The following is a 25,508-nucleotide window of genomic DNA, read 5'->3' on the forward strand; positions in this document are numbered from 1 at the left end:
CATTCGCATTCAATAAACTCTTTAAAAAATTGACACTGAACACGAACCTCCCTGCCCAAATCCAAAACTATATATACTCTTTTCATTCTAACAAAAAAAAAAAAAAAGTATAAAAGAACAAAAATTACCTTTTGTGGAACTCATGTTGATGTCACATTTCCTGGAAAGTAATTATATATTTTTAAATTTTTTTTTGAAGGTTTATTTCATATAATTTAATTTAATCTCTGCAATAGAATTATGGAAAACAAAGAACGGCTAGATGCTTAGAACGTGTAATCATTAGAAAAAATAAGAGAAAAAATTCCAATGCTGAAGATTCAAAGGCGAAGGGAAGGAGGAGGAGAAGTCTCTCTTTCTCTGTCCTTCATTACTTGAATTTTTTAAATTTTTTCAATTTAATCCTTTTTCGACTGTCAACGGCTACGTCCGTCTCCGTTTGTTGATAATGATGTTTTTCATTTGGATCGAAATTAAAAAAGAAGAAACAAAAAACAAACGAACGGTGTTGATGTTTTGATTTTTTGAATGATTTGAAGTGAGAAAGTGAAATTTCAAATTTCGAACGTAAATTTTCGAATTCTCTTTCTTGTTTATCCGATCCGTAATGTTTATGTACTTTTTTGTGTGATTTGGATTCGTTCATGAAGTTTATGCTTTGGATTTCAGGAATATGGGATTGATTTCGGGGATTTTGATGGGAATGATCTTCGGTGTTTCGTTAATGGCTGGTTGGCTTCAAATGATGAAATACCGAAGCGGGAAACGAATCGGAAAGGTGTTGGTTTATTTTCCTTGTGCTTTTTTATGAAGTTATTAATTATTTGGTTAAATTTCTTTGACTGAATTCAGTTTCTTATTCCTTTTGTTTAATTTCTCGTTAATTTTTTGCTAATTTTCATTGGTTGATGAAACGAGTTGCAGAGAATTCTGGAGTTATTGAAAAATGTTTGTATTATAGGACTTTGAATCGCAAGAATTGCTTTAATAGATATTGAACATTTGTGTGGCTAAATGTTTATAGCTCAATGAAGGAATTTAACTCATTAAACAACCTGCATTTGTTATCAGTAGATGAGTTGGTTGCTGTGTTTAACTTTAGCTTTGCTTGAAAGAACTGTGTTAACATCCTCAAAGAGAAGGAATTGTTTGTTACCTTGTTCATTTAGAATATGACTATATGTGGTTGGGCAGTAATAACTAAAAAGAAACTAAATGAGCATTATGAGGTGGTTTTAAAGTATCTTCTTCTATGCTTAATACTGAAAAATGTTCTTATTGATTGTTTCTAAATTCATTATATGTTGGATCGTTTAATGCAAGAATGTTGTAATGAGTTACATTTTAGTTTGTCTTCAAGAAACTGAACTTTTCAGTATGGTAATTTAGATATTGTGACTTGGTCAACTTTAAAGTTTTGAATCTATTCGACTTTTCAAATGCTTAGTAACTATTATTTGTCTTCTTTGACAGGCAGTTGATATAAAAACTCTTTCGACTCTCAATAGAGATGATCTTAGGAAAATTTGTGGAGATAATTATCCTGAATGGATATCTTTCCCTGTCTTTGAACAGGTTGGTTTAATGGTCTTAGATTAATTACTACTTCTAGTAACTTTTTCCTTAGGCTACTATGATTGTTGAAAAGTTTTCGTATGCTTGATTCAACTTGTTGAGACCAAATTTCTATTGATTCACTTGCATTAGTGCAAATTTGTTCTTCACAAAGATTAGAATATGATCTGTTTCGTTATATATCTTATACTTGAAAAGAAAGAATAAAATCCATTCCTTTTTTGCATCGGTATCTGCCTTATCCTTCATTTTTCTTGAAGGGAAATAGTCTCTGGCAATTTGTTTGAGACGGTTGGATTTATTGTCCAGTTATCTTTAACATCTACTGCTAGTGCATAAAATATGCATCTCAAAGACTAGATACATTTGCATGTGTTAGGTATAGAAAAAGGTGTTTACATTTTGGTGTTAAGATTTATGCAGTGTAGTTGCTTACTGTCTTACACTATGTTATCCTTTTAGGCAAAATGGTTGAACAAGCAATTGAGCAAATTATGGCCTTATGTTGCAGAGGTAAGATACTTGTTCTTATATATATTTTTTGCTATAAGATTCATAGCAGTTGCTGGTTATTTATTTCAAAAAGGCTGAGAGAGGCTTTTGTGTAACTGAGGTTTTCCACCTTAAAAGATGAAATTTAGGCAGGTTGTTCAACTCTTTTGGAGCTTTCTGAAGTGAAAATAATTGAAATTATTCTCTATGTAACTTTTAATTTAGTATTTTTTCATAGTATATAAACCAGTTTTAGACTATTGTGTTGGTTGTCCGCAATATTAAGCATTCTGAGCATCAATATATTTTAATGGAACTGAATTGGGTTTTGCTGTTTATTGTCATTTTCTGGGGAAAGATATGATAAGTTTAAATGGCTTCCCGTAAATGGTACTGAGCCAAAGTTTGTCTAACATGTTATTTTCAGGCAGCATCAGCTGTGCTCAAAGAATCTGTTGAACCACTCTTGGAAGACTACCGACCTACGGCAGTTAACTCACTGAAGTTTGCCAAATTGTCTCTCGGAACTGTGGCTCCGAAGATTGAAGGTATAAATTAATAGATTTTGCTCAGAATAACTTTTGTATCTTTTAGCAAGGAAATCTAATTACAATAGCTGGGGTCTTCCTTCAGCTAGTTGAGTTTTTCATGTTCTTAAGTCCTAAGGATTCCTTTATAAATGCTATGTAAATGTATACAACATATCTATACATGTCCTCTTTCTAAGCATTTCTACCCGCATGGTTACTTATGGAAAATGCAGGTATTCGTGTTCAGAGCCTTAAGAAAGGTCAAGTCACGATGGATATTGATCTTCGGTGGGGTGGTGATCCAAATATAGTTTTAGAAGTTGATACACCTGTTGGTAATATACCAATTCAGGTTGGGGCATTAACAACCTTTCAAGATTGTCATGCTTGTGAAATTCTGATATGATATATTTTGGACACTTTAGCATACCATGCTACTTTTTCCATTTATAATTTGAATCCTATGAGATGATGCTTTTGGCTTACTATTAATGTTTTTCTCTACGATACAGTTGAAGGATCTTCAAGTTTTTACGGTTGTTCGAGTCATTTTCCATCTTGCTGAAGAGATGCCTTGTATTTCTGCACTACTTGTTGCTCTTCTTTCTGAGGTACCATTAGAGTAATTTCTAAATGGCTGCAATCTTACAGGGGTTTATTTAGATGTTTTGGTTGAACAAACTTTCCTGGATGTTTTACAAAAGCTGTTTAACTGCCAATAGGTGATACATGCAACTTGCTTTGTTGTATGATTGTCTTGAATCTGGAAAGACAGGTAGTTATTTATGGTTTTTACTGAAAGTACATACGATCCCTATACAATATACAAGGAGATGCCCAACCTTGTGGCTGTCCCCAAAATTTTTCGTTGTTTTCATTCAACTTTTGGTATGAACTGCTATTTATAAATGGCTTTAATCAAAATACCAAAGAATGAATCCCTGAGTTTTATAGTTTTTGTGGAAATAACTGATACCTTTTCTATACCTATCAGCCAAAACCTAGAATTGATTACACTCTGAAGGCTGTTGGTGGAAGCTTAACTGGACTTCCTGGAATTTCGGATATGATTGATGTAAGCTTTTTGGTGCTGGTTTTTACTTCTTTAAAATATGTTAATATGGGTAAAAATACCATGAGACCCTTGTACTAAGAGTTGGATTGCAGTTTGCTTCTTCAACTAAAAAAAAGGGGCAAATTAGTCCTAGTATGTTAGATTAAAGGGCAAATTGATCATTTATGTTAAAATTTTATTCAATTGTATTGATAAAAACTGGCATAACTGATAGAATAATCAGACGGTGGCATGTGTAGTTCATGCTGACATATATAAACTAATTTTTTAACAAAAGGACCGGTTTGCTCTTTGATCTAATGTACAGGGATTAATATGCTCACTTTTTGAGTAGAAGGGGCAAAATGTAATCTAACTCCTAATAAATGGGCCTCCATGGTATTTTTATTGTTAATATGCTTTCATTGATTTTGATTATTCATATTTTCTTAAATACACTAGTTAATGTTTTATGTTGTTCCATTTTTACCATATTTTGTAGGATACCGTGGAGTCAATTGTCACAGACACGCTTCAATGGCCACACAGAATTGTTGTTCCAATGGGTGGTACAGCAGTTGATGCAAGGTAATTCTGAAACTTTTGGTTTGAATTATGGAGTTTGAATGTCATGTGTTGGATGAAGTATCCCTTCTCATTGTGTTATGCAGTGAATTTGAGCTTAAACCTGAGGGAAGGTTGACAGTTACGGTAGTGAGAGCTAATGATTTAAAGAACTTGGAAATGATTGGAAAATCCGATCCCTATGTGGTCGTGCACGTTCGACCTCGGTTCAAGGTTAAAACAAAAACCATTGATAACAACTTGAATCCTGTTTGGAATGAAACATTTGAGTTGATTGCAGAAGACAGAGAGACACAAGGACTAACTGTAGAGGTTCTAAACCACTCTATCCCTCCTTTTGTATTTAATATCACTGTTTGAAATTGACTACAGCATGTTCCGATATAGATATCGAAATATAACTCTCTTTGGATCTCTAAATACAACGTGAAGTACTGAACTTTCTAAGAATTGAACATATTTGTGTTGGATGCATTTCTTATCAAAAAATGAAAATTTAGTTTTGTATGTTTTGCTAATGTTATACCTTAAACACCTATTACGGTTAGTTTACACAGTGTTCATTATGGTTTCAAACAGGTTTTCGACAAGGATATCGGGCAAGACCAGAGATTAGGAATCGCGAAAGTTCGTTTGAGTGAACTGGAACCCGAGAAACCAAAGGAAGTTAATCTGAGGCTTCTGGCCTCACTTGATACACTTAAAGTAAAAGATAAGAAGGACAGAGGAACTTGTACCATTAAGGTAGATACTTTGTTTCATTTTTTTGTGTGTGTTAAGATGTTGGATTTTAACTGTGATGTCATTTAACTATTTAAGAAAAGGTATTTTTCCAATAAAAGTGGTATGGAGATTGAGTCAAATTGTATTTTGCTCTCTCTATTCAAAACTTGAGTAAATTAGTTTTTATGCATTAGATCAAAGAGCAAATTGGTCTTTTTTTTGTTAAAAATTTCATCCAATTGTACCATTAAAAACTGATATGACTAATGGAAAAACCAAACAGTGACACATATACTATGTGTTGACATATAGAGACTAATTTTTAACAGTAAAAATTTGCTCTTTGATCTAATATGCACGAACTAATTTGCCTATTTTTGAGTAAAGGGGGCAAATTTTAATTCGACTCCTAGTATAAAGAACTCCATGATATTTTTTTCCGTATTTTCAAACTTATAATTTGTATACCAAGGTCACTAAATTATTAATCAGTTTATATTTTGGTCACCTAACTATAAAAAAGTTACAAAATTGATATTAAACTATTCAAAAATTTTCATTTAAGCCACTGGCTGTTAAAATTGCTGATGTATGCCTTCTTTGTTTGCACCAATTGCACCAAACAAAAGCTCTCATTTCCCTTCCTTTCTCCAGTTCAATTTTTTTTTTATGAAACAGCTTTAAATGTTACAAATCTAAAAACCACATTCCAAAAAATTTTCCTTTTCAATCTCTAGTACTAATCATTAGATCAATTTGGATCTAAAGTGTGTTCTTCTACTCATTGATGGTTACTGATCTATCGTACAGATTGTTGAATCATTGTTTGAAGCTCACTACCCGTGTTTTTTAAAAAAAAAAAACTTATCAGCCTAATGACTTAAATAAAAATTTTGAATAGTTCAGTAATTTTAATGAAATCTTTTTGAAGTTGAATATCCAAAATATAGTTTACCCTTTGTATATTTAGTTTTTGTTTTGTTGAGACTCTTTGGTGTGGAATTTTCCTACTCATATGGTGTAGTATTTGAATTTTTTTCTGATTAACAGAAGTATCTGTTTTATACTTTTAGCTTTTGTACCATCTGTTTAGCAAGGAGGAACAATTGGTTGCGCTAGAAGAAGAAAAGAGGATCTTAGAAGCAAGAAAAGAAATGAAAGAAGCAGGAGTTATCGAGAGCACGACGGATGCGGTCGACGCGTCGGCATCCGGGTCCAGTACCGCTACCGGAGGTAGTGGGATCATGGGGAGTGTTGGTAGAGAACTGAGCAAAGCTGGGAAATTCATGGGCAGGACGATAACAGGGCATAGCAAAAGAATTGAATAGGGCATAGCAGCATCCAAGCAAATGGGGATCAAAACCGATAAAAGGATTACGAAATCTAAGGAGTCAAATTATATTTTACTTTTAAAATGGGTAAATTGATTCTATATATTAAATTAAATAGTAAATTTGGTTATTTATGTTAAAAAAATTATCTATTTGTATTGTTAAAAATTAATGTGACTAACAAAATAACCAGATAGTAATATTTGGCATGCCACGTGTACTCTATAGTGATATATATGGATCAATTTTAACAATAAAAATGATAGTTAGTTTGCTTTTAATTTTACATATAGAGATTAATTTATTCTTTTTAAAAAAATTAAATATAATCTAACTTTTTAATACAAAATCTCCATAATACTTTTACCAATGATAAAAAGAAGCATATGAAATTGCAAGTGATTTTAAAATACCAAAAATACTTAAATGCTTCTTCCTTGTCCTTGCTCTTATAGTCTGGAATTGGATTTTGCATTAAAAAGAAATTGTTTCATTCTTCAACATAGTGTTCTGATCAGGAAAATTTTATTTACATTTTAAGAAAAAATTATTAATACATTCTTTTATTGTATATACACATTGCATTTTAATCATTTTTTTGGAACTTCATTAATAAATTTGTTTATTACTATCCAGTAAAAACATTTTTTTTTCCATTCATCCATTAAGATAAAATAGTAAGAATGGTGTTTTTTGGGAGAGACCAAAAGTATTGTTTTTATGAAAGTTAACACATTGTTTCATCTATCGTATTCACATATCACATTGTTGATGGGTGAGTTATTTAAAAATTAAAATTACTGAATTTTTTTTAGAAAATTCCTGAAATTTTAGAAAAGATTTTTTGTTTTCCTACTTCTTTTTCATTAGAATTCACAAAAGATTCTCAACTTTTAAGTGCCTTTTGCTTTTGAGTTTTGTAGCATAAATTGGCTAAGATTAAAAAAAAAAAAAGGATTCGGATGTATCTTTTTTATTGTAAAAAAAAAAAATACATTTTGAGATTCTCTGTCCTTTCTCTATTCCATTGATGATTTTGGTGTATGATAGTTATTTTTTTTTGGATGAATTTAATTTTAAATCAAATCGATTGTATCGGATTTGAAATTAAATTTTATATACAATCGTTGGTGATAGGCAACTACGAAAAATTAATAAAAAATTAATTTGTTAGAATTTGTTCATTATATTTTATGGATATTAAAAATTATTCTAATTAGTAGCAAACAAATGGACTTGAACAGTTGATTTTTACTTTGTTACATATAAAATGTTGAATTATTATTATTTTGTTAATTCCTCACATATATAAGTTGCTAAAGTGTTGATGTCTAAAATAGCGAGTTAATGAACAATTTTAACATTATTATTCAATTGAATTAATTTCTTAAATTTGTAAATTACATGCTTAAATTTTGACATAATAAAGTAAATAAATTAAGTGCAAACTATACCCAAAGTCACTGTTAGTAAGTTTATAATTTTGATCACTTAATTTCAAAAAGTTATAAATTTGTAATTGAGTTATTCAAAAGTTTTCATTTAAGTTTCTGAGTTGTTAAGTTTAATTTTTTTTTTTTAAAAGTTTGACTAGTGAGTTTCAAGTGACGATTCGATGATCGATATGATGAATTAGTACCTATTGATGAGCAGAATAATATACTTTAGATCCAAGTCAATTTGACAGTTAGTTTCAGAAGTCGAAGAAGAAAGCTATTTGAATTTTGGTTCACAAATTCTTGACATTTAAAGTTGTTTCATGAAAAAACATTAAATTATAGAAGAGAAGTGGATGGAGAGCTTTCGATTGATGAATGTGATGCGAATAAAGAACGCCATATAACAATGATTTTAGCTGTCCAGTGACTTAAAATTTTTTTGAATAGTTCAATCACTATTTTGTAACTTTCTGAAGTTAAGTGATCAAAACGTAAACTTATTAATAGTTTAGTAACCTTCGATACAGTTTACCCATAAATGAATTTCTCAATTTTCATTAAATGTCTAAAAATGGATCCAGCCTGGGCTTTATTTATCTTCATATTTAGACTAGAAAGCCTAAAAGGGACCGGGCCTAGGGTATTAAAGCAACAATTGATTCAGTTCATTGGAAATAGTGTTGCCCAATTTGAATTTTATTAACAAATGCTTTAATGATATTTTCGTGTTTAATTAATATTAGCTGATTGAGTCTTAACTCGTTTGGCATATGTATTGTTACTAACGTAGAAGGACATGAGTTTAAGTGCGTTGAAGTGTATTATCCTCCTATTTATGAATTGTGGAGGGGTTATGGGTACTAAATATTGTGTAAAAAAAAAGATATAATTAGAACCTATAATGAGATTGTAAAACATATTAATATTAATCTTGATTATAATACAATTTAGGCAATAATGTATGTGCATTTTTGAAGGGATGTTTGTATTGTAAACTTTCTTTTGATTCAATTTTAATTCAAATTATCCGATTTTAATGAAATATTTTTTCGATCATGTTCCTTTGTATGAAAGTATTTATTCATTAACTTTATTTATAAAAAGGGATAATATATTTTTAATATTTGAATTTAGTGATTAGATTTATTTTAATACTTGAATTTAGATTAATAAAAGTGTGCAAATGTAACACTATGAAATTGTACCACATTGTTATCTAAAGAATATTTTTTAAAAAGTACATAAATTTTAAAATTTTAAAATTATATATATTTTCCAATGTTTCAAGTGGTGGTGTGGTACAATCTTACGGTGCCACATCATGCACTTTTACGGAATTCAAGTTTAATGATCAAATTAAATTAAGTTGTTAAATTCATGTACTAAAATGTACCAAAAAAAAAGATCAAGATAGACCTAAATGTCAAACTCAGAGGCAAAAATTTACATTAACCACAAAAGGTAAAAATATTTCTCCAATCCTTCCAAAATTCCACATTGAGCAATTGGTCCCTCTAAAAAAAGTGTAATTTAATCTCTATCAATCTCAAAAGTGAGTAGCTAAGGATAATTAACCACGACGTTATTGTTATGTAATTTTAATTGATATTATAATAAATTTAGCCCTTGATACTTATATATTTTAAGTAAATATTGACAGAATATGTAAATGTTACTTATTAAATTTATTAAATTAAGATAAAATTAATAAAATCTGTAAAATTTGAGAACTAAATTTATTAATGTATAAATAAAAATTATGTAGAATTGGTAAATTATTCTTAATTCATTTTCGAAATAAATAAAAATTAAATTACTTTAATTTTAAAAAAATTAATTTACTCAAAATTAAAATTATACAAATAAAGCGGAGAGTCCGAACACAATTGTAGTTTGAACTTCCTGGTTAAGGTTCCAATTGCTTGTTATGAAAGTCTCCAATTCCAACTCAGCAACTGAGTACTGAGTTAGAGTTCGAGTCAAACACTCAAAAAAAAAGTCAACAATGCAAGTAGCTACAGACCAAAAGAAGGGAAAAAAATATATTATGTATATATATTAGATCATATGCAGCAGTATCCGACATCCTTTGATCTAAGATCCAACGGTTGTCGGCCGTCGATTAGAGATTTTTATGTTCCCCAGATTTTATAGAATTTACGATTATTATTTCATCACCCACCAAAAGATTCTACCTTTTCGGCCAAATCAGAGAGATTTTTTGATTTTTTTCCGTCTGTCTCTCTCTCTCTCTGTCCTTTCAGCAATCAATACACTGCGTTGAAGCGATTTAACGGTAATGCCTGGCGGTGGTGGCGACGCGCCACGGGAGCCCACCGCCAACGGTGGCGAATTCCTTCTTTCTTTACTCCAAAAACCCCCTCAACAACAAGAACAACAACAACGGCAATCTCCCTTGCTCTCTGGAGTTACTCCTATGCTTATACCTCAACCGTTACAGCAGCAGCAGCTGCATCAGCAGCTGCATCAGCAGCCGTTGCCGTTAGATCCTGCTGTTGCGGCAGTTGGGCGGGTATTTCCTTTGCAGTCGCCATCTTGGCCGTCGAACGGACGAGATCTCTCCACTCCGTGGGCTCAAACGATTTCCTCGCCTTTGGTTCCTAATTTTCTAGGCTTTCCACAAAACCCTTGGTCTTCCTCGGGAAATCAATTCGTTGGCAATAGAGGGGATTTAAATGATGATTTGAGAAGGCTAGGGTTTCCGAGTGTGGATAATAACAGTAATAATCTGATTCAGAATCTGATTCAGCAAAAGCATCCAGAACAACAACAACAACAACAACAACAACAACAACAACAACAACAAAAGCTTGTTTTTGGTTCTTTTCCTAGTGATATTCAAATCCTGCAAAAGCCAGAGGGTTTGCTTAATGGGAATTTGTTTGAAAAATCGAATCTTGATTTATCAAAACCGGCGAATTCGAGTGCATACGCCTTTCAACATCAAAGTGAAAGAGGGAAACAACAGCAGCACCATGTTGGGAATTACAGAGAAACCCTAAGACCACCGCCGGGGTTTTCAGGAAAGCCTAGAGGAGGAGGGAGCCGTGATTTCGGAGCCAGGAGGAATCATTTAGAGCACAATGTAGATAAATTAAGAGCAGAATACAGTCAGTTGAGTAATGATAATGAGATGGGACTTCGTCGACAGATCGACCACCCTGGACCACCGGCAGGGAGTAATCTGCAGTCCGGTACTGATATCAAAGAGTCTCTCATGGAATTGCATAGGTTTGGTGGCGGCCAGGTACATGAAGTTGGGGAAAGGATTATTGAGACATTGTTGATTGAGGAAGAATCTGAGGATAAGAATGACAAGAAGCACCATCGTCACGAGAAGGTAATATTACTTCCTAATGTTTTCATGTTGTAAGTTCGAAATAGTATAAAAATGGATTCTTGTTTAAATTTGGGATTGACTTGTAATTTATTTATACATCAGGAATCCAGAATAGATAACAGAGGCCAAAAGTTACTTAGCCAGAGAGTTAGAATGTTAAAAAGGCAGATGGAGTGTCGCAGTGACATTCATAGGCTAAATGCACCTTTACTTGCTATTTACGAGTCACTTATTCCGCCTAAAGAGGAAAAAACTAAGCAACAACAGTTATTGGCGTTACTCGAGAAACTAGTTTGGAAAGAATGGCCTCAAGCAAAGTTATTTCCTTATGGTTCATGTGTTAATGATTTTGGGGTTTCGAGAAGTGATATTGATATCTGTCTTGCACTTAATGAGGATATTAACAACAAATCTGAAATCTTGTTAAAGTTGGCGGATATTTTGCAGTCGGATAATCTTCAGAATGTTCAGGTTGGTTTGTATTGCTTATGGTTAAACTTATTCAGCTAATTGAGTATATAACTTATTGTTGGCCTTATGTGCAGGCACTGACTCGTGCTAGAGTCCCCATAGTAAAGCTTATGGATCCGGTGACTGGAATTTCCTGTGATATATGCATAAACAATGTATTGGCTGTAGTAAATACAAAGCTTCTAAGGGATTATGCGCAGATAGATGCAAGATTACGGCAGTTGGCATTTATTGTGAAACACTGGGCTAAATCCAGAGGAGTGAATGAAACTTATCGCGGAACTTTATCTAGCTATGCGTAAGTTATTTGTAACTATAATTCTATTCCAATTGGTGCTTGTGGTTGGGCTGTGTTTAGCTTTCTTTGGAACGTAAACATAAATAAAACTACGAGCTAATGATGACCAATGTAGTTAGGATTTCTGCACCTAGAGTATCATTTAATTTTATTAGCAGTTATAAAGTCACCTGTGTAGTTAATGATAATTAGCATTTCCTTTGCAGGTATGTTTTGATGTGCATCCATTTCTTACAGCAAAGGAGACCGGCTATCCTTCCATGCTTGCAGGTGTATAGGCCTCTTTGCTTCCTATATCTGCTATCTCATATAGCTCTATTTCATTATTTCTAGGGTAGGGAAACTTACGGAACTTAATAATTCGGATTTTGTTCTACTCTTTTTATATTGTTAGTGGAAATATTTTTTCCTAAATAGTAATGGTAACATGATATTATATTTGCTTCTTTATCATTTTGTTAAGCTATGGTTTAAAATGTCACCCTTTAGTAGCATTTTTGACAGGAAAAGTACTGTGGACTCCCTTGTATTAGGAGTCAGATTACATTTTGCCTCATCTACTAAAAAGATGGGTAAATTAGTTCTTGTACGATAGATCAAAGAGCAAACTAGTCCTTCTATTAAAAATTCCAGTTACACCAGTTTTTAAGAGTAAAAAGTTTCTAATGGAAAGGACAAGTTTGCACTTTAATCTAACCTAGAGGGACTTATTTGCCTATTGTTTTGAGTAAAGGGGGGCAAAATGCAATCTGACTACTAATACAAGGGCTTCCATGGTACTTTTACCCATTTTGGACATTATGCGTTTAGTTGGTTAGACAACAAGCCTATATGGTTCGTAATTAGCATGCGGTTAATTTCTTATCACATCTATTTACAGCCTTTATTCCTTTGCATGAAACCATTTCATGAGAAGCTTAAATATTGTGACTGACCGTGCGGGTTACTGTTTGGATTTTGCTTCTGTTAATTCTCTTTCAGGGGATGGAGAAAACCTACAATATCACCGTGGATAATATCGAGTGTGCTTACTTTGACCAAATCGAAAAACTTCACAACTTCGGATCTTCTAACAAGGAAACTGTTGCTCAACTGGTTTGGGGTTTCTTCAACTATTGGGCATACGGTCATGATTATGCAAATTCAGTAATATCTGTTCGGACAGGAAGCATTATCAGGTGAGATGGAAACCATTATATTTTGCAGGAACTTTTAGTTAAATGTCTTGACGGTTGCCAAAAGTTGTATGAAACTAGTCTAGTTTTAAGCATCTTATTTGTAGTGAATGTACTCGTAAAAGTATCATGGAGGTTTCTATATTAGGACTCAGATTGTATTTTGTCTCCTTTGTTAGAAAATGAGCAAAAAAGGAACAAGATTAAATTAGTCTTTATACGTTAGTTCAAATAGTTAATTGGTCATTTCTATTAAAAATTTCATCCATTTGTACTGTTAAAAATTGGCGTGATTGATAGAATAAACCAGATAGTGATATGTGGCGTGCCACGTGTATATCATGTTGACGTACAAGGAGGGTCAGTTTTTAATAGTAGAAATGGATTAAATTCTTAACTAGAAGTCCGGTTTGCTCTTTGACTTTAACATACAGAGATTAATTTGCTCATTTTTTTAGTAAAAGGAGCAAAATGCAATTTGACTAGAGAGGCCTCCATAATACCTTTTTCTTGTTATTTCGTCAGTTGACCTAGTTATGTTTTACAGTAAAATGCTTCTCATTTATGACACTTTTATTTTACAGTAAGCAAGAAAAGGATTGGACGAGGAGAATTGGCAACGATCGGCACTTAATCTGCATAGAGGATCCATTCGAGACATCTCACGATCTGGGCAGAGTGGTGGACAAGTTTAGCATAAGGGTATTACGAGAAGAGTTCGAACGCGCAGCGGATATCATGCAGTTTGATCCAAATCCATGTGTGAAACTGTTTGAACCTTATGTTCATAGTTAGGTAGGTTAAAAAACGGTGTCTAAGTGTGGTATATTTTTAGTCCTATTTGTTGTTTCTTTTTTGGTTATGGGGTCATACTATATGTATTTAAGGTTTTTTGTTTTTTTGTTTATGCCCATAAATGTAAAGAATTTTATCAGGTTTAATGAAAACTTCCTTATTTTTCTTCCATGATTTTGAAATATCATAAGATAAATATAAAAGAATTAATTACAAATAAAATATAAAGTCGAGTTGATTGAATTGGCCGGTTTTGGTTTTGTTAAGTTGGTTTATTTGTGATGCGCATCGAAATAACTAAATATATATTTTTACGACAAAATAACATTAAAATATTAGTATAGAGTAGTAGGGTCGAATTCAAAAAGATGTTATCTAATTTTGCCTTTTCCTCGTGACCTGAATTATTGTCATGCTTCAATTATACCCACAACCTGTGGGTTACAGATTTAAAATTGCAAAAATAAATTTAAGCAAATAAAATAAATGGGTAAATAAAATATTTTAAAATTTAGCCTTAGCCTCGGTATACCCCAAACTTGAATTGATCTTTGAAAGAAGGTTTTTCCTTCCAATCTATTAGTTGGTTATAACGATCGAGGACGCCTCAAACCACCAGCTTTCCAGCTTTTTCTCTTGTAGTCGATTATTCTGGTATGACCTACAAATCGAACCTTATCGATTTGAAAAGTCCAACTCGAATCAATGACCTCAACCGTGTGGGTTGTTTAAATCCGATCACTATCTCCCTTGATGGTATCTAACTAGTTTCTCCCACTTGAACACGCCAATTTGTTCGCAGGATTTTGAATACAACACAGTCGACTTAACTTCTCAACTGTATGCCAAAAGATTTCAACCAAACACACACTTTTTGAATTGAAATCGAATCAACTTTAAGGAACGAATTTATGCTATCCTATATATTGGAGAGATAGCGAATATCAAATTACAAAGTATTTAATGTAATTCATATCTCACGATTATTTTATCAAAGCGATAATCGAAAAAGCACTTAGTTAAACATGAAATAAATCATTCTAGATGGTGAATGGAAATGATTTTAATGGGAATTGTGGAAGTTGGAAAGAGAAAAGGGCTTGGAAGGCAAATAAGTCAAAATGTTGAAAAAAAATGAAAAGGAAAAGGATTAGCAGAATGAGAAGCAATTGACGCAGGAAGCGGAAGGAAAAAAAGAATTGATTAATGCCAAAAGTCAAGTTTGTCCCATGGTTATAGGTACTAGGTATTTATACATATTCTTAATGTTAAAATTTAGCTAGATTTTCACATTGTCGCTTAATAAATTAAAATTTAAAAATTAAATTTAAACTAATTTTGACAATATCAAAAATAATTTGATCTTTATCCAGCCAATTTCAAATCTTCAATCTTTATTTAACCAACTTCAAAGCTTCAATCTTTCAATCTACTCCTCCTTTTTGTTTTTTGTTCCAATTTAGCTCATTTTTATATGATTTTGAATTTCAGCACATCAACTTCATTACTGATAGGAAAAACCTAAGTTCAGTATCATCTTTAATTCGATAATTAGTCAAAAATAAATATATTAAAAACACAAATTTATCTCGCTATCAAATTAGTTGCGGTTTTAAATTGGGTAAAGACGATTTAGTCAATTGAAAAATGAAAACTAAATTATCTGAATTAACCGACTTTAAAGTACTTATTACTTTAATATATTTTAAAATATTTAAATCCAACTCATAATCAAATATATTACTCGACCCCAAACCCAAAATAAATTTAATACACCCAATATATTATCTAAACCCCAACCCAACTAAAAATTAAACCTGATACCACAAAAAAACTTGGTAATGTTGGTTAATTCGAACCCAACTACAAATTTCAGTTCAATTTATTTTGTTTTATTCATTAAGTTAGTTGGTTTTCAATTTTTTTGAACAGAAATGACTGATTGCTTACCACTTCAAATCACTATCTAGTAATCTAAGATTGTTTTACACCTTTCATAAAATTTTGTACAATTAATATTTCAGCAATCTATTATATTTATTAGTATAATTATACTTATCATATATGTAAATTTATGAATCGATCCAATATTTCTATCCTATCAATCTAAATTATTGTTATATTAATATTTATCGAATGGTTGAAATTTTTACATAAAATGAATTGTTTAAAATATTAATTTACGTCAAATATGACAGTTAAATCGTTAAAATATTAATTATATGAAAAGATTATAACTACTTCAATTTTACATTGTTGTGAGTGGATTCCTCCTAATATAAAATATACAACTATCATACTTTTCAATGATAAGATGAAAAGTAATTCATATGCAACCATGTGAGCAGGGGCGAATATAGGGGCGCGGTTAGCAGGGACCCCGACCTCCTCTAAATTTTGTAAAATTTCAGTTTTGTCTTTTCAATATTTAAATTTTTTTATTTTTATGTTATAATTAATACTTAAAAATAGGATAATTTTGTGTTTAGCTCCCCAAAGTTTTCTAAAGTTTCTTTTAATTTGTTTCCTTTTATAGAATTTATAATATTTTTTATGATAAATTTAATAATATTTTAGTTTAATTTAATAAATTAATACAAACTAGTATCTAAATATTAATTTGTAAAATAATTAATGCTTAAATAGTTACAATATTTATATTTAACTTATTTTCCTTAAATGTTAATTTTGGTATAGTATTATCTCAAATTTAATAAATACATTTTTTAAAGTAGTTCAGGCCAATATGGATTAAGTCTACTTTTAACTTTTCTATTTTATATAAATATCCTGCCCCTTATCTATATTTTTGGCTTTGCCTTTGCATGTGGAGAAAGGATTGTACGAAACAGTGACGCCACGTCATTTGTATCCCTTTCCAATAGTTTTATGCCACATCAGTATTCTTATACTGAATTTCAAGATTTTATCCCTGAATTTCAGTATTTTAATTTGGATTTAATTTTTTCAGGATAAAATCTCAAATTGAGATAAGATCTTGATGTGGCATAAAACTATTGGAAAGGATACATGATGACGTGTGTCACCGTTCATACAATCTTTTCCCTAAAGAGGGACTTTTGTTTCCCTACCATAGTTGATAACACAAATGAAAAGCCCCTAAAAAGCATATTTAATGTATGATTTATGGTATATGAATATTAGTTTTTTTTAGAATCTGCGACCACTTTTATAAATAATGTTGTTTTCAAAATTCGAACTTAAGTTTTCTTTTAAAAATGATATTTAATATTGGTTATTACTGCAATTTGGATGTGCATTTTTAAAATTTCGAACTTGAGCTTTTCTTTAAAAATGTTATTTAATATTGGTTACTACTGCAATCCTTGGATTTCATGCAGTTAGAAAATTGAAAGATGAACACGATAATTTAGAGTGGTCCGACCTTAATTGCCTCCTCTACTAGCTTAGCTTTCTACAACTAAGGATTTTCCTAAATTTACTAATTTGATAACCTTTGTGGACAAAGTTTAAACTTACAACTCCCTTAAAATTTCTACCCAAAATCTTAAGACACAAACTCTCTCAAGGAAATGCAAATAAGTGAACAAAGAAATAATCCTTACAAGATCAACGTGTTTGCAAATTAAGTTCAAATACAATGGAATACACTTGAGCAAAAGTATAGAAGTAAAGCTCACAAGTGTATGTAAAAAAAATGAAAATAGTAAACACAAAGGTTGTTTGATTGATAATTTATGCTTGAAGGTGCTTTCTTGTTGTTGTGCTATATTTAGAAGTTGATATTTATACCTCCTAATTGATTTCTAACCGTTGAGGTTGTTGGTGTCATGAATAGAGCCATTGGGATGTAAAAACCAAAGCATTTAATTCACTTGTAACACCGAGTATCGTTACCATATAAAAATATATCAATAATTTTTTCAATAAATGCTAAATTTAGTGACTGTTGGAGTTTTACTATCGATACCAAAACAATTTTATCGATACTTTATAAAAAGGTAGCAAGGCCGTATCGATACTTTGTAGGTTTTTTGAGAAACATAATGTTGTTTTGGTATCGTTTTTAAGAATGGGTATTGATAATTCAGAAAATAACGATACTTAATCAAAAGGTATTGATACTTTTTAGGGTTTGTGAAAAACAAAATACCATTTTGGTATCGTTTTTAAGAAAGGGTATCGATAATTCATAAAATATCGATACTTGGCCAAAAAGGTATCGACGCTTTTTGGCCTGGAGCAATTTTGACTTGTTTGAAAATTATTTGATTTGTTAAAAGTCATTTTACTAAGTGAAAATAATTTTAACTTAATTTTAAAGTTGTTTTAAAAATTTTCTAAGAGTTCAAAGTAGATATTCAAAATTTTATCTCTTAGGCTTCAATTTTAAACAAATAATTTTTGTCACTTTTGTTCATTTTTAACTTTTATTCAAAAATACTTCAATTTGTTATATCAAAACATTTTATTAAATAAAGCTTGGTTTAACACCTCCCCCTTTTTGATATAACAAAACATTTGGTAAATTTATTTTTGAATAATTGATCCCCCTTAATAAAAGTCATTTTGAATTTAAGGCCACAATAAAATTTGACATACAATTTGACATTCATTTTTACTTTAAGAAAAATTGGTCACAAAATTTGCATATTTGCATATAGTTAGCATAAACGAATAATCAATCAATTTACCTTTTCTTCTCCCCTTTTTTGTTATATCAAATGACAAATAAAGTTTAAGGAGAACAAATGTTAGTTCATCATAATAGATATATAAAAGTAAATGGGCAATGAACTAAAACAATAATGTATCTTAAAATATCAATAAAGCAATAAATTGCAAGAAAATATAGACATATGCATAAATAAAGAAATCTAGGTGCAAATGTTATGAGTATGAAATGAATGACTTAAATCTACTCTAATCATCACTACAAGAAAAAGGAGGACTCGAAGGAAAACGAGCTCAGAGAGACGCCATTTGTGACTCCAATGTCGATAGCCGAGTGTTAACATCTTCCCTAAGACTTGAACATCATTGCTCAAAGAATGGATAGCATCAAGGATGGCTGTATTGAGCTCGGAGGAAGTTTGAGATGCTTGAAAGGACGAAGCCGGTGGAAGAGCATGCTCGGATGAAGGGACGTGTTCAAAAATGCCTTCATCATCATCATCTTCATTGGCAATCGGATTGCCTCCCTTGATCCACTGAAGTTGGCGTCATAGTGATAGCCGGCATGGTGAAGCGCCCCATAACTTATAAATTGATTTGATGTAATGGGGGAGTCTCCAAGAGTGCTAATTTCTAACCTTCTAAAGATATATGACAAATATGTGCCATGGAAAGGGTGAGATTAGTAGACATTGCCCTCCTGATAACCTTAGTGATGTCATTAAACATAACGAGAGCAAGGTCAGGATGCCTATTAGTTTGGATTGAATCGAGCCACCAATAATCGGTGTTTTGAAGCTTGGCATGTTTCATAATAGGACGTAAATTCCAAGTTAGGATAAGGTAGAAGACTCGATTGTGTAGAGAAATTTCAGAAGCTAAACTAGATGGAATGAAGAGAGCTAGATTAAAAGTGTCTTTTTCATTGGAGTTACCTCTAGAAGGAAAGTGTAACAAATCTCCAAACTCTTCGACAGTGAGGCGAATAGGAGTGTTCATTAAAAATAAGGAGATGGCAACAACGGAGTCACCAGACTCATCATGTTCGAGTTTGGCATTTGAATAAAAGGCTCAAACAAGATTATAAGATGTTGGTGAGGAAAATTTTTAAAAATCTATCCAACCCCAATTTTGAAAAACAAATAGATAAATAAAATTTATGGCTTCAAGCATATCAAAATCTATTTTTCTAGATTCCCAAACCTTTTTGGAAGCAAATTTCTCATTAGAACGAGATAGTGAGTTTAAGGATTGAAAACACTCATTAAAATATGACTCTAATGCACTAGATGGATTAGAAGACGATGCATCGATTCTAGCCATTTTCTTAGGAGCCATTCTGTCTAATTAAACACTTAGAAACACTAAGACTCAAAAGAAAACTCTCTGGGGGAATTTTAACAAACATTTGTTGGGGAAGAGTTTTAGGTAAAAATGTTAAGAAAATATTTAGAAATAGGTAACCTCTTGCAACAAAAGATAATATATAGTGTTCAAAGCAATCCAATAAACCATCAACAAGCACTATTTCAACCTATAATTTATAAAATTAATAAGTTGAAAGTTTTAGGGTTTAACCTCAAAAATGTTAAAATAGGCAAAATCTCCACACAATGTTGAACAAATCTTGAAGAAATGATGTTTGAAGGTGTTGAAAAGACAAGATTTGACGAAAAAATCAAGAAATTTGAAGAAATTTTGGAGAGGAGTGTGAAAAATAAAATAGAATAAAATAAATAAAAATAAAGAACACATAAATTTTACGTGGAAACCCTTTCGGGAAAAAAAAAAACCACAGCAGGAGAGAAGAAAATTCACTATGTCGAAAAATTTTTACTCAAATACAAGAGGAATAGACTATGTCTATTTATAGGCTTGCAAAGCCATATTCTAGTAGGATTGAAACACCTTATCCTAATCAATATAAAATAGATGGAGTTTAATAAGGTTTAAAACCTTATTCTAAAATAAAATAAAAGAAGTCTAGTTCTATATGGATTTTACTTTTATTTTATTTTCCATCGTATTTTATTTAAATAAGAATTTGGGTCACTTAATTCTAACAATCTCCACCTTGACACAAATTCTCAATGAACAAGTTCTTCATCGCGAACTTTCAATAAACAAGTTCTTCACCTCTTCCAAAAACCCCTTAAGGGTTTAACTTCAACAATGAACACCAACCAAGTCTAAGCAATGCTCAAACTTGGTTATAGGAAGTGACTTAGTCATCATATCTGCAGGATTTTCATGAGTGCTAATTTTGCTCACAACAATATCACCACGAGCAATAATATCACGAACAAAATGATACCGAATATCAATGTGTTTTGTTCTCTCATGAAACATTTGATCTTTTGTAAGAAAGATGGCACTGATTGTCACCCTTTGCAACAAGCCTTGCTTTATATCCGGGTTCTTCAACTCCTGGAGTCCTTCTTTCTTTTTAAACACCCATTTACAACGAATGCCTTTTTACCTTTAGGAAGTTTTACAAGATCCCATGTTCTGCTTTTTGTGGAGTGATTCCATCTCCTCTTGCATAGCAAACATCCACTTTTCGAGTCTTCACACTAATCGCCTCGAATAATTAAATGGCTCTTGATTCGCATCTATATCTTCACCACATTTAAAGCATAAGCAACTAGATCAACCTCGGCATACTTCTTTGGAGGTTTAATTTCTCTTCTTGTCCTGTTTTTGGCGATAGAGTATTGCGGTGAAGAAGCAACTCTATTCTCAATTTTGTACTGGCTTGAGGAGTTGATTCAGTATTAATCGATGCTCCACCGCTTTTGGTTTTCTTTATTGGAAGAGTCTTTAAGAGATAAGTTAGGTAGCATAGCGGTTTCATCAAAAACAACATCTCTGCTAATCACAACTTTTCTATTTTCAGGACACCATAACTTATAGCCTTTTACACCACTTTATAACCAAGAAAACGCATTTAATGGATCTCGGTTCCAATTTTCCATTATCAACATGAGCATACGCAGACACCCAAAAATCTTTAAATCGAATAATTAGCGGGATTACGGACCATACCTCTTGTGGAGTCTTTTTCTCAATGGCAGCGGATGGAGATCGGTTGATCAAAAACATGCGATGAGAGGTCGCTTCGCCCAAAATGACTTGATAAGTTGGCATTTGACAACATACATCGAACCTTCTCCATGATCGTTCGTTCATTCGTTCGCAACGCCGCTTTTGTGTGGAGTATGACGAATCGTCAAGTGTCTCATGATCCTTCGACTTGCACAATCTATTAAACTCATCGAGCGTAACTCTAAGCCATTGTGCATGCGGAGGTATTTTATCTGCTTTCCGTCTGTTTTTCAATCATAATTTTCCAAGACTTAAATGTGGAAAACACATCGCTTTTCTTCGGGAAGAACGCCCAAACTTTTCGGAAAAATCATCAATAAAGGTTAGCATATAATTAGCTCCACCTCTCGAAGGCACTCGGACGGCCCCACGATCGAATGGATATACTCCAACGTTTCCTTCGTGTTATGGATTCCTCTAGTGAATCGAACTCTCTTTGCTTCCCAAAACACACGGTGCTCACAGAAATTCGGTTTGCAAATTCCTTGCCCATTAAGAAGTCCTCTTTGCTTAATTTCGCCATGCCATTCTCACTCATATGCCCTAGGCGCATATGCCAAAGTTTAGTAATATCATCATCCGACAAGGAAGAGGAAGCGACAAGCGCATCACCATGAATGATAGAACCACAGAAACATATAACTTGGCAATCTTTCTTTGCCCTTTCATCACAACAAGGACCCTTTGGAAATCTTTAAAACCCCACTTTCACTGTGTATATCATGCCCTTTTGAATCAAGAGTACTCAACGAAATTAAATTTCTTTTCAATTCGGAACATGCCGCACGTCACTAAGTGTTCGACAACTCCATCAAACATCTTAACTTTAATTGTTCCAACACCGCGATTTTACATGAAGCATTATTTCCCATCAAAACAACACCTTCGAGATCTTGTTTCATAAGTTGTAAACCAATCCCGATTGGGACTCATGTGGAAGGTGCACTGAATCAAGTATCCACTCCTCGCACTTTAGAATCATTGATGAAGCAACTAGAAGTTCACCATCGTAGTCTTCTACAACATCGCCACCGAATTTTAATTTGTTTTCCTTTTGATTCGCACCTCCTTTTAATCTTATTTTGTAGCTTATAGCACTCAGATTTAATGTGCCCTTTCTTCTTGCAGAAGTTGCAAGTTTTACCTCTGTTTGAAGATTTCGATCTACCCTTAGATTTACCACGAGGATTCCGTTCCTGTGTTCTACCACGATCATCATCAACATTCCGGTCTTGTCTCCCACGAACAATGAGACCCTCTCCCTGAGAGTTGGTTTTAACCACAAGATGCTTCATCTTATCATACGAGGTTAAAGAATCATAAACCTCATCAACTGTGAGAGACTCGCGGCTATATAAAATCGTGTCTCTAAAGGTTGAATAAGACGGGGGCAACGAACAAAGTAGAATCAACCCTAGATCTTCCTTATCATACTGAACCTCCATGGCCTCCAAGTTTGAGAGAATTTCTTTAAACAACATTAAGTGTTCGTGTCTGACGCACCTTCCTCCAAACGATGAGCATAAAGACGCCGCTTCATATGCAACTTGCTTGTTAGAGTTTTCGACATACATATTTGTTCTAGCCTCTTCCATAATGCAATGGCGGTTTTCTCTTTCATCACATCCTGCAAAATTTCGTTGGACAAATGCAGATGTAATTGTGTTAATGCCTTTCGATCCTTACGCTTCTTCTCTTCATCTGTTAATGTCGAAGGCATCTTATCTATCCCTAGCAGGGCATCCTCTAGATCCATCTGCAAGAACGCTTGCATCTTAATTTGCCACAACGCAAATCGGTGTTGCGATCCAACAATGAATTTCATACTTCAAAGACGCCATTACCGTGATCGAGATGAATAACCCGGAAGCTCGAGATACCAATTTGTGAAAAATAAAATAGAATAAAATAAATAAAATAAAGAACACATAAATTTTACGTGGAAACCCTTTCGGAAAAAAAAAAACACAGCAGAGGAGAAGAAAATTCACTATGTCGAAAAATTTTTTACTCAAATACAAGAGGAATAGACTATGTCTATTTATAGGCTTGCAAAGCCATATTCTAGTAGGATTGAAACACCTTATCCTAATCAATATAAAATAGATGGAGTTTAATAAGGTTTAAAAACCTTATTCTAAAATAAAATAAAAGAAGTCTAGTTCTATATGGATTTTACTTTTATTTTATTTTCCATCGTATTTTATTTAAATAAGAATTTGGGTCACTTAATTCTAACAAGGAGTTGAGAGGTTTTCGGTGGAGGGAAGAAAAAAATTAAAGTTTTGGAAATTTGTTTTAGAAACTGGTACAGGTAACTTTAAAAACAACTATTTTGTCAAGTAAGTTCATACAGTTTAAATAAATTTATGTTGATGTTGTGTTATGCTTAATTATGAAATGGTGCCATTGCCAATTATAAATTGTGGTATAAATTGAGGTTAAAATCAGATGAACTTAGTAAAAGTCTTGTATACAAGGTTACAGGTTGAATCCGGTGGAATTAAGCTCTAACATTGGTTGCGGACTCAAGGAAACATGCACATTAAGCCCTGACCATGCTCTCTTTTGTGTAGGTTAACTCAGGCGGGTAATTAGGCACTATTGTTTATGATTAGCTCAGATGAGTAATTTATACTTGTCATGTAGGTTTTACCCGAATGGGTAACTAGACATTATTATTCATGTTTAGCTCGGAGGAGCAATTGATATCTATCGTGTAATTTTAACTCAAATGGGTAACCAAGAACTATTATTTTCACCCGTATACTAAGTACTTTTACGTTGTTTCATCGGGTAGAATTATAAAATGAAAATGTGATGATATGAGGTTGATGTTGGTGAGAAGAATATTCATGATATGGATATATAATGCAAGTTGAATTGTGTTAGAAATATGAACATTTGAGGTTATATGTATGTTTTGAGCTCAAAACCTTATGTATTTAATGATGTTAGATATAATTGTTTGGCATAATGAACTTATATGTGTTAAGTAATTGTTTATATTGTATGAGCTTACTAAGTATTTTCAATACTTACTTGTGCTACTACCTTTCTATAGATTTTGGACGTTCAGAACGTGTCGATTGGATCAACGAGAAGTACACAATTATTGTCTCTCAATCCAGTAGACTTTTAATGTTTCATACTTGGTTAACTGTGGCATGTACATAGGATGGTTAAAACTTGTACAAGTTGATGTATTTGATGGCATGGTTATGTTTATATAAAAGTCCTTTTGGTAACTTGATATGTGTGGTATGATTTGTGCCAAGTTTGGTATTTAGAAGTTAATGATAATGACAAGTTTGAATGATGTTTATCATATGAATTAGTTTGTGGTATACAATGGCTAAGGCATGATTTGTATTTAACTTGAGTTTAATGTTTCATTGGTGCCAATAAGGGCATATTGGTTGTGTGTTTAGATGGTTATATGAATGAATGTTTTGGCTTTGAAATGTGTATGTTTTGAAATAGGTTTGAATGGTGTAAAATGAAATTTTAGGTCACTTGTAGGAAAGGTATGAACATTGTTTCAAAAGGGTTATTTTGGCTGTACACAGTCTACCACACAACCGTGTACCACACATGGGTGGTTGACACGGCCGCATGCTCTGTATACACTGTCTCAATCCCTTACATGGCCTAGCTACAAGACCGTGTGAATGTTTGTAAATTTTACAATTAGGTCCAACATGACCATAGTTAGTTACACGGCCTGTTGACACAGTAGTGTAACCTTGATTACACAGCATAAGTCCATTACACGGTTTGAGGACATGACTGTGTGATATAGCCCACACGGCCTCAGCCTATCATATAGCCTGGCCACACGGTCGTATGACCCATATTTTGTATTTTTACCTATCTTTTTGTAAAAATTTCAAAATGGTCCCAATTTGGTTTCAAGCT

The 25,508-nt window shown here is 32.5% G+C and overlaps 2 protein-coding genes across 4 annotated transcripts; both read left to right on the forward strand.

Annotated features, from left to right (window-relative positions):
• The first annotated feature begins 168 nt into the window (after positions 1–168).
• Positions 169–6,550, forward strand: LOC108459539 (calcium-dependent lipid-binding protein-like). 2 transcript variants are annotated; one of them, XM_017758924.2, is made up of 12 exons: positions 169–567; positions 670–778; positions 1,474–1,575; positions 2,038–2,088; positions 2,495–2,615; positions 2,831–2,949; positions 3,110–3,208; positions 3,592–3,672; positions 4,154–4,239; positions 4,323–4,548; positions 4,816–4,980; positions 6,053–6,550. In XM_017758924.2, exons 2-12 carry the CDS (start codon positions 674–676, stop codon positions 6,194–6,196), a joined length of 1,299 nt encoding a protein of 432 aa, XP_017614413.1. In that variant the 5' UTR covers positions 169–567; positions 670–673; the 3' UTR covers positions 6,197–6,550. The 2 variants fall into 2 exon arrangements, with proteins under 2 accessions (XP_017614413.1, XP_017614412.1); XM_017758923.2 differs by having other exon boundaries at positions 173–567; positions 6,033–6,504.
• Positions 6,551–9,614: 3,064 nt separating this feature from the next.
• Positions 9,615–14,000, forward strand: LOC108460681 (UTP:RNA uridylyltransferase 1-like). 2 transcript variants are annotated; one of them, XM_017760269.2, is made up of 6 exons: positions 9,616–11,090; positions 11,193–11,561; positions 11,636–11,859; positions 12,066–12,129; positions 12,841–13,037; positions 13,619–14,000. In XM_017760269.2, exons 1-6 carry the CDS (start codon positions 10,029–10,031, stop codon positions 13,827–13,829), a joined length of 2,127 nt encoding a protein of 708 aa, XP_017615758.1. In that variant the 5' UTR covers positions 9,616–10,028; the 3' UTR covers positions 13,830–14,000. The 2 variants fall into 2 exon arrangements, with proteins under 2 accessions (XP_017615759.1, XP_017615758.1); XM_017760270.2 differs by lacking the exon at positions 13,619–14,000 and having other exon boundaries at positions 9,615–11,090; positions 12,066–12,193.
• Positions 14,001–25,508: the final 11,508 nt, after the last annotated feature.

This window comes from Gossypium arboreum, chromosome 12, assembly GCF_025698485.1.
Source record: "Gossypium arboreum isolate Shixiya-1 chromosome 12, ASM2569848v2, whole genome shotgun sequence".
NCBI classification, from domain to species: domain Eukaryota; kingdom Viridiplantae; phylum Streptophyta; class Magnoliopsida; order Malvales; family Malvaceae; genus Gossypium; species Gossypium arboreum.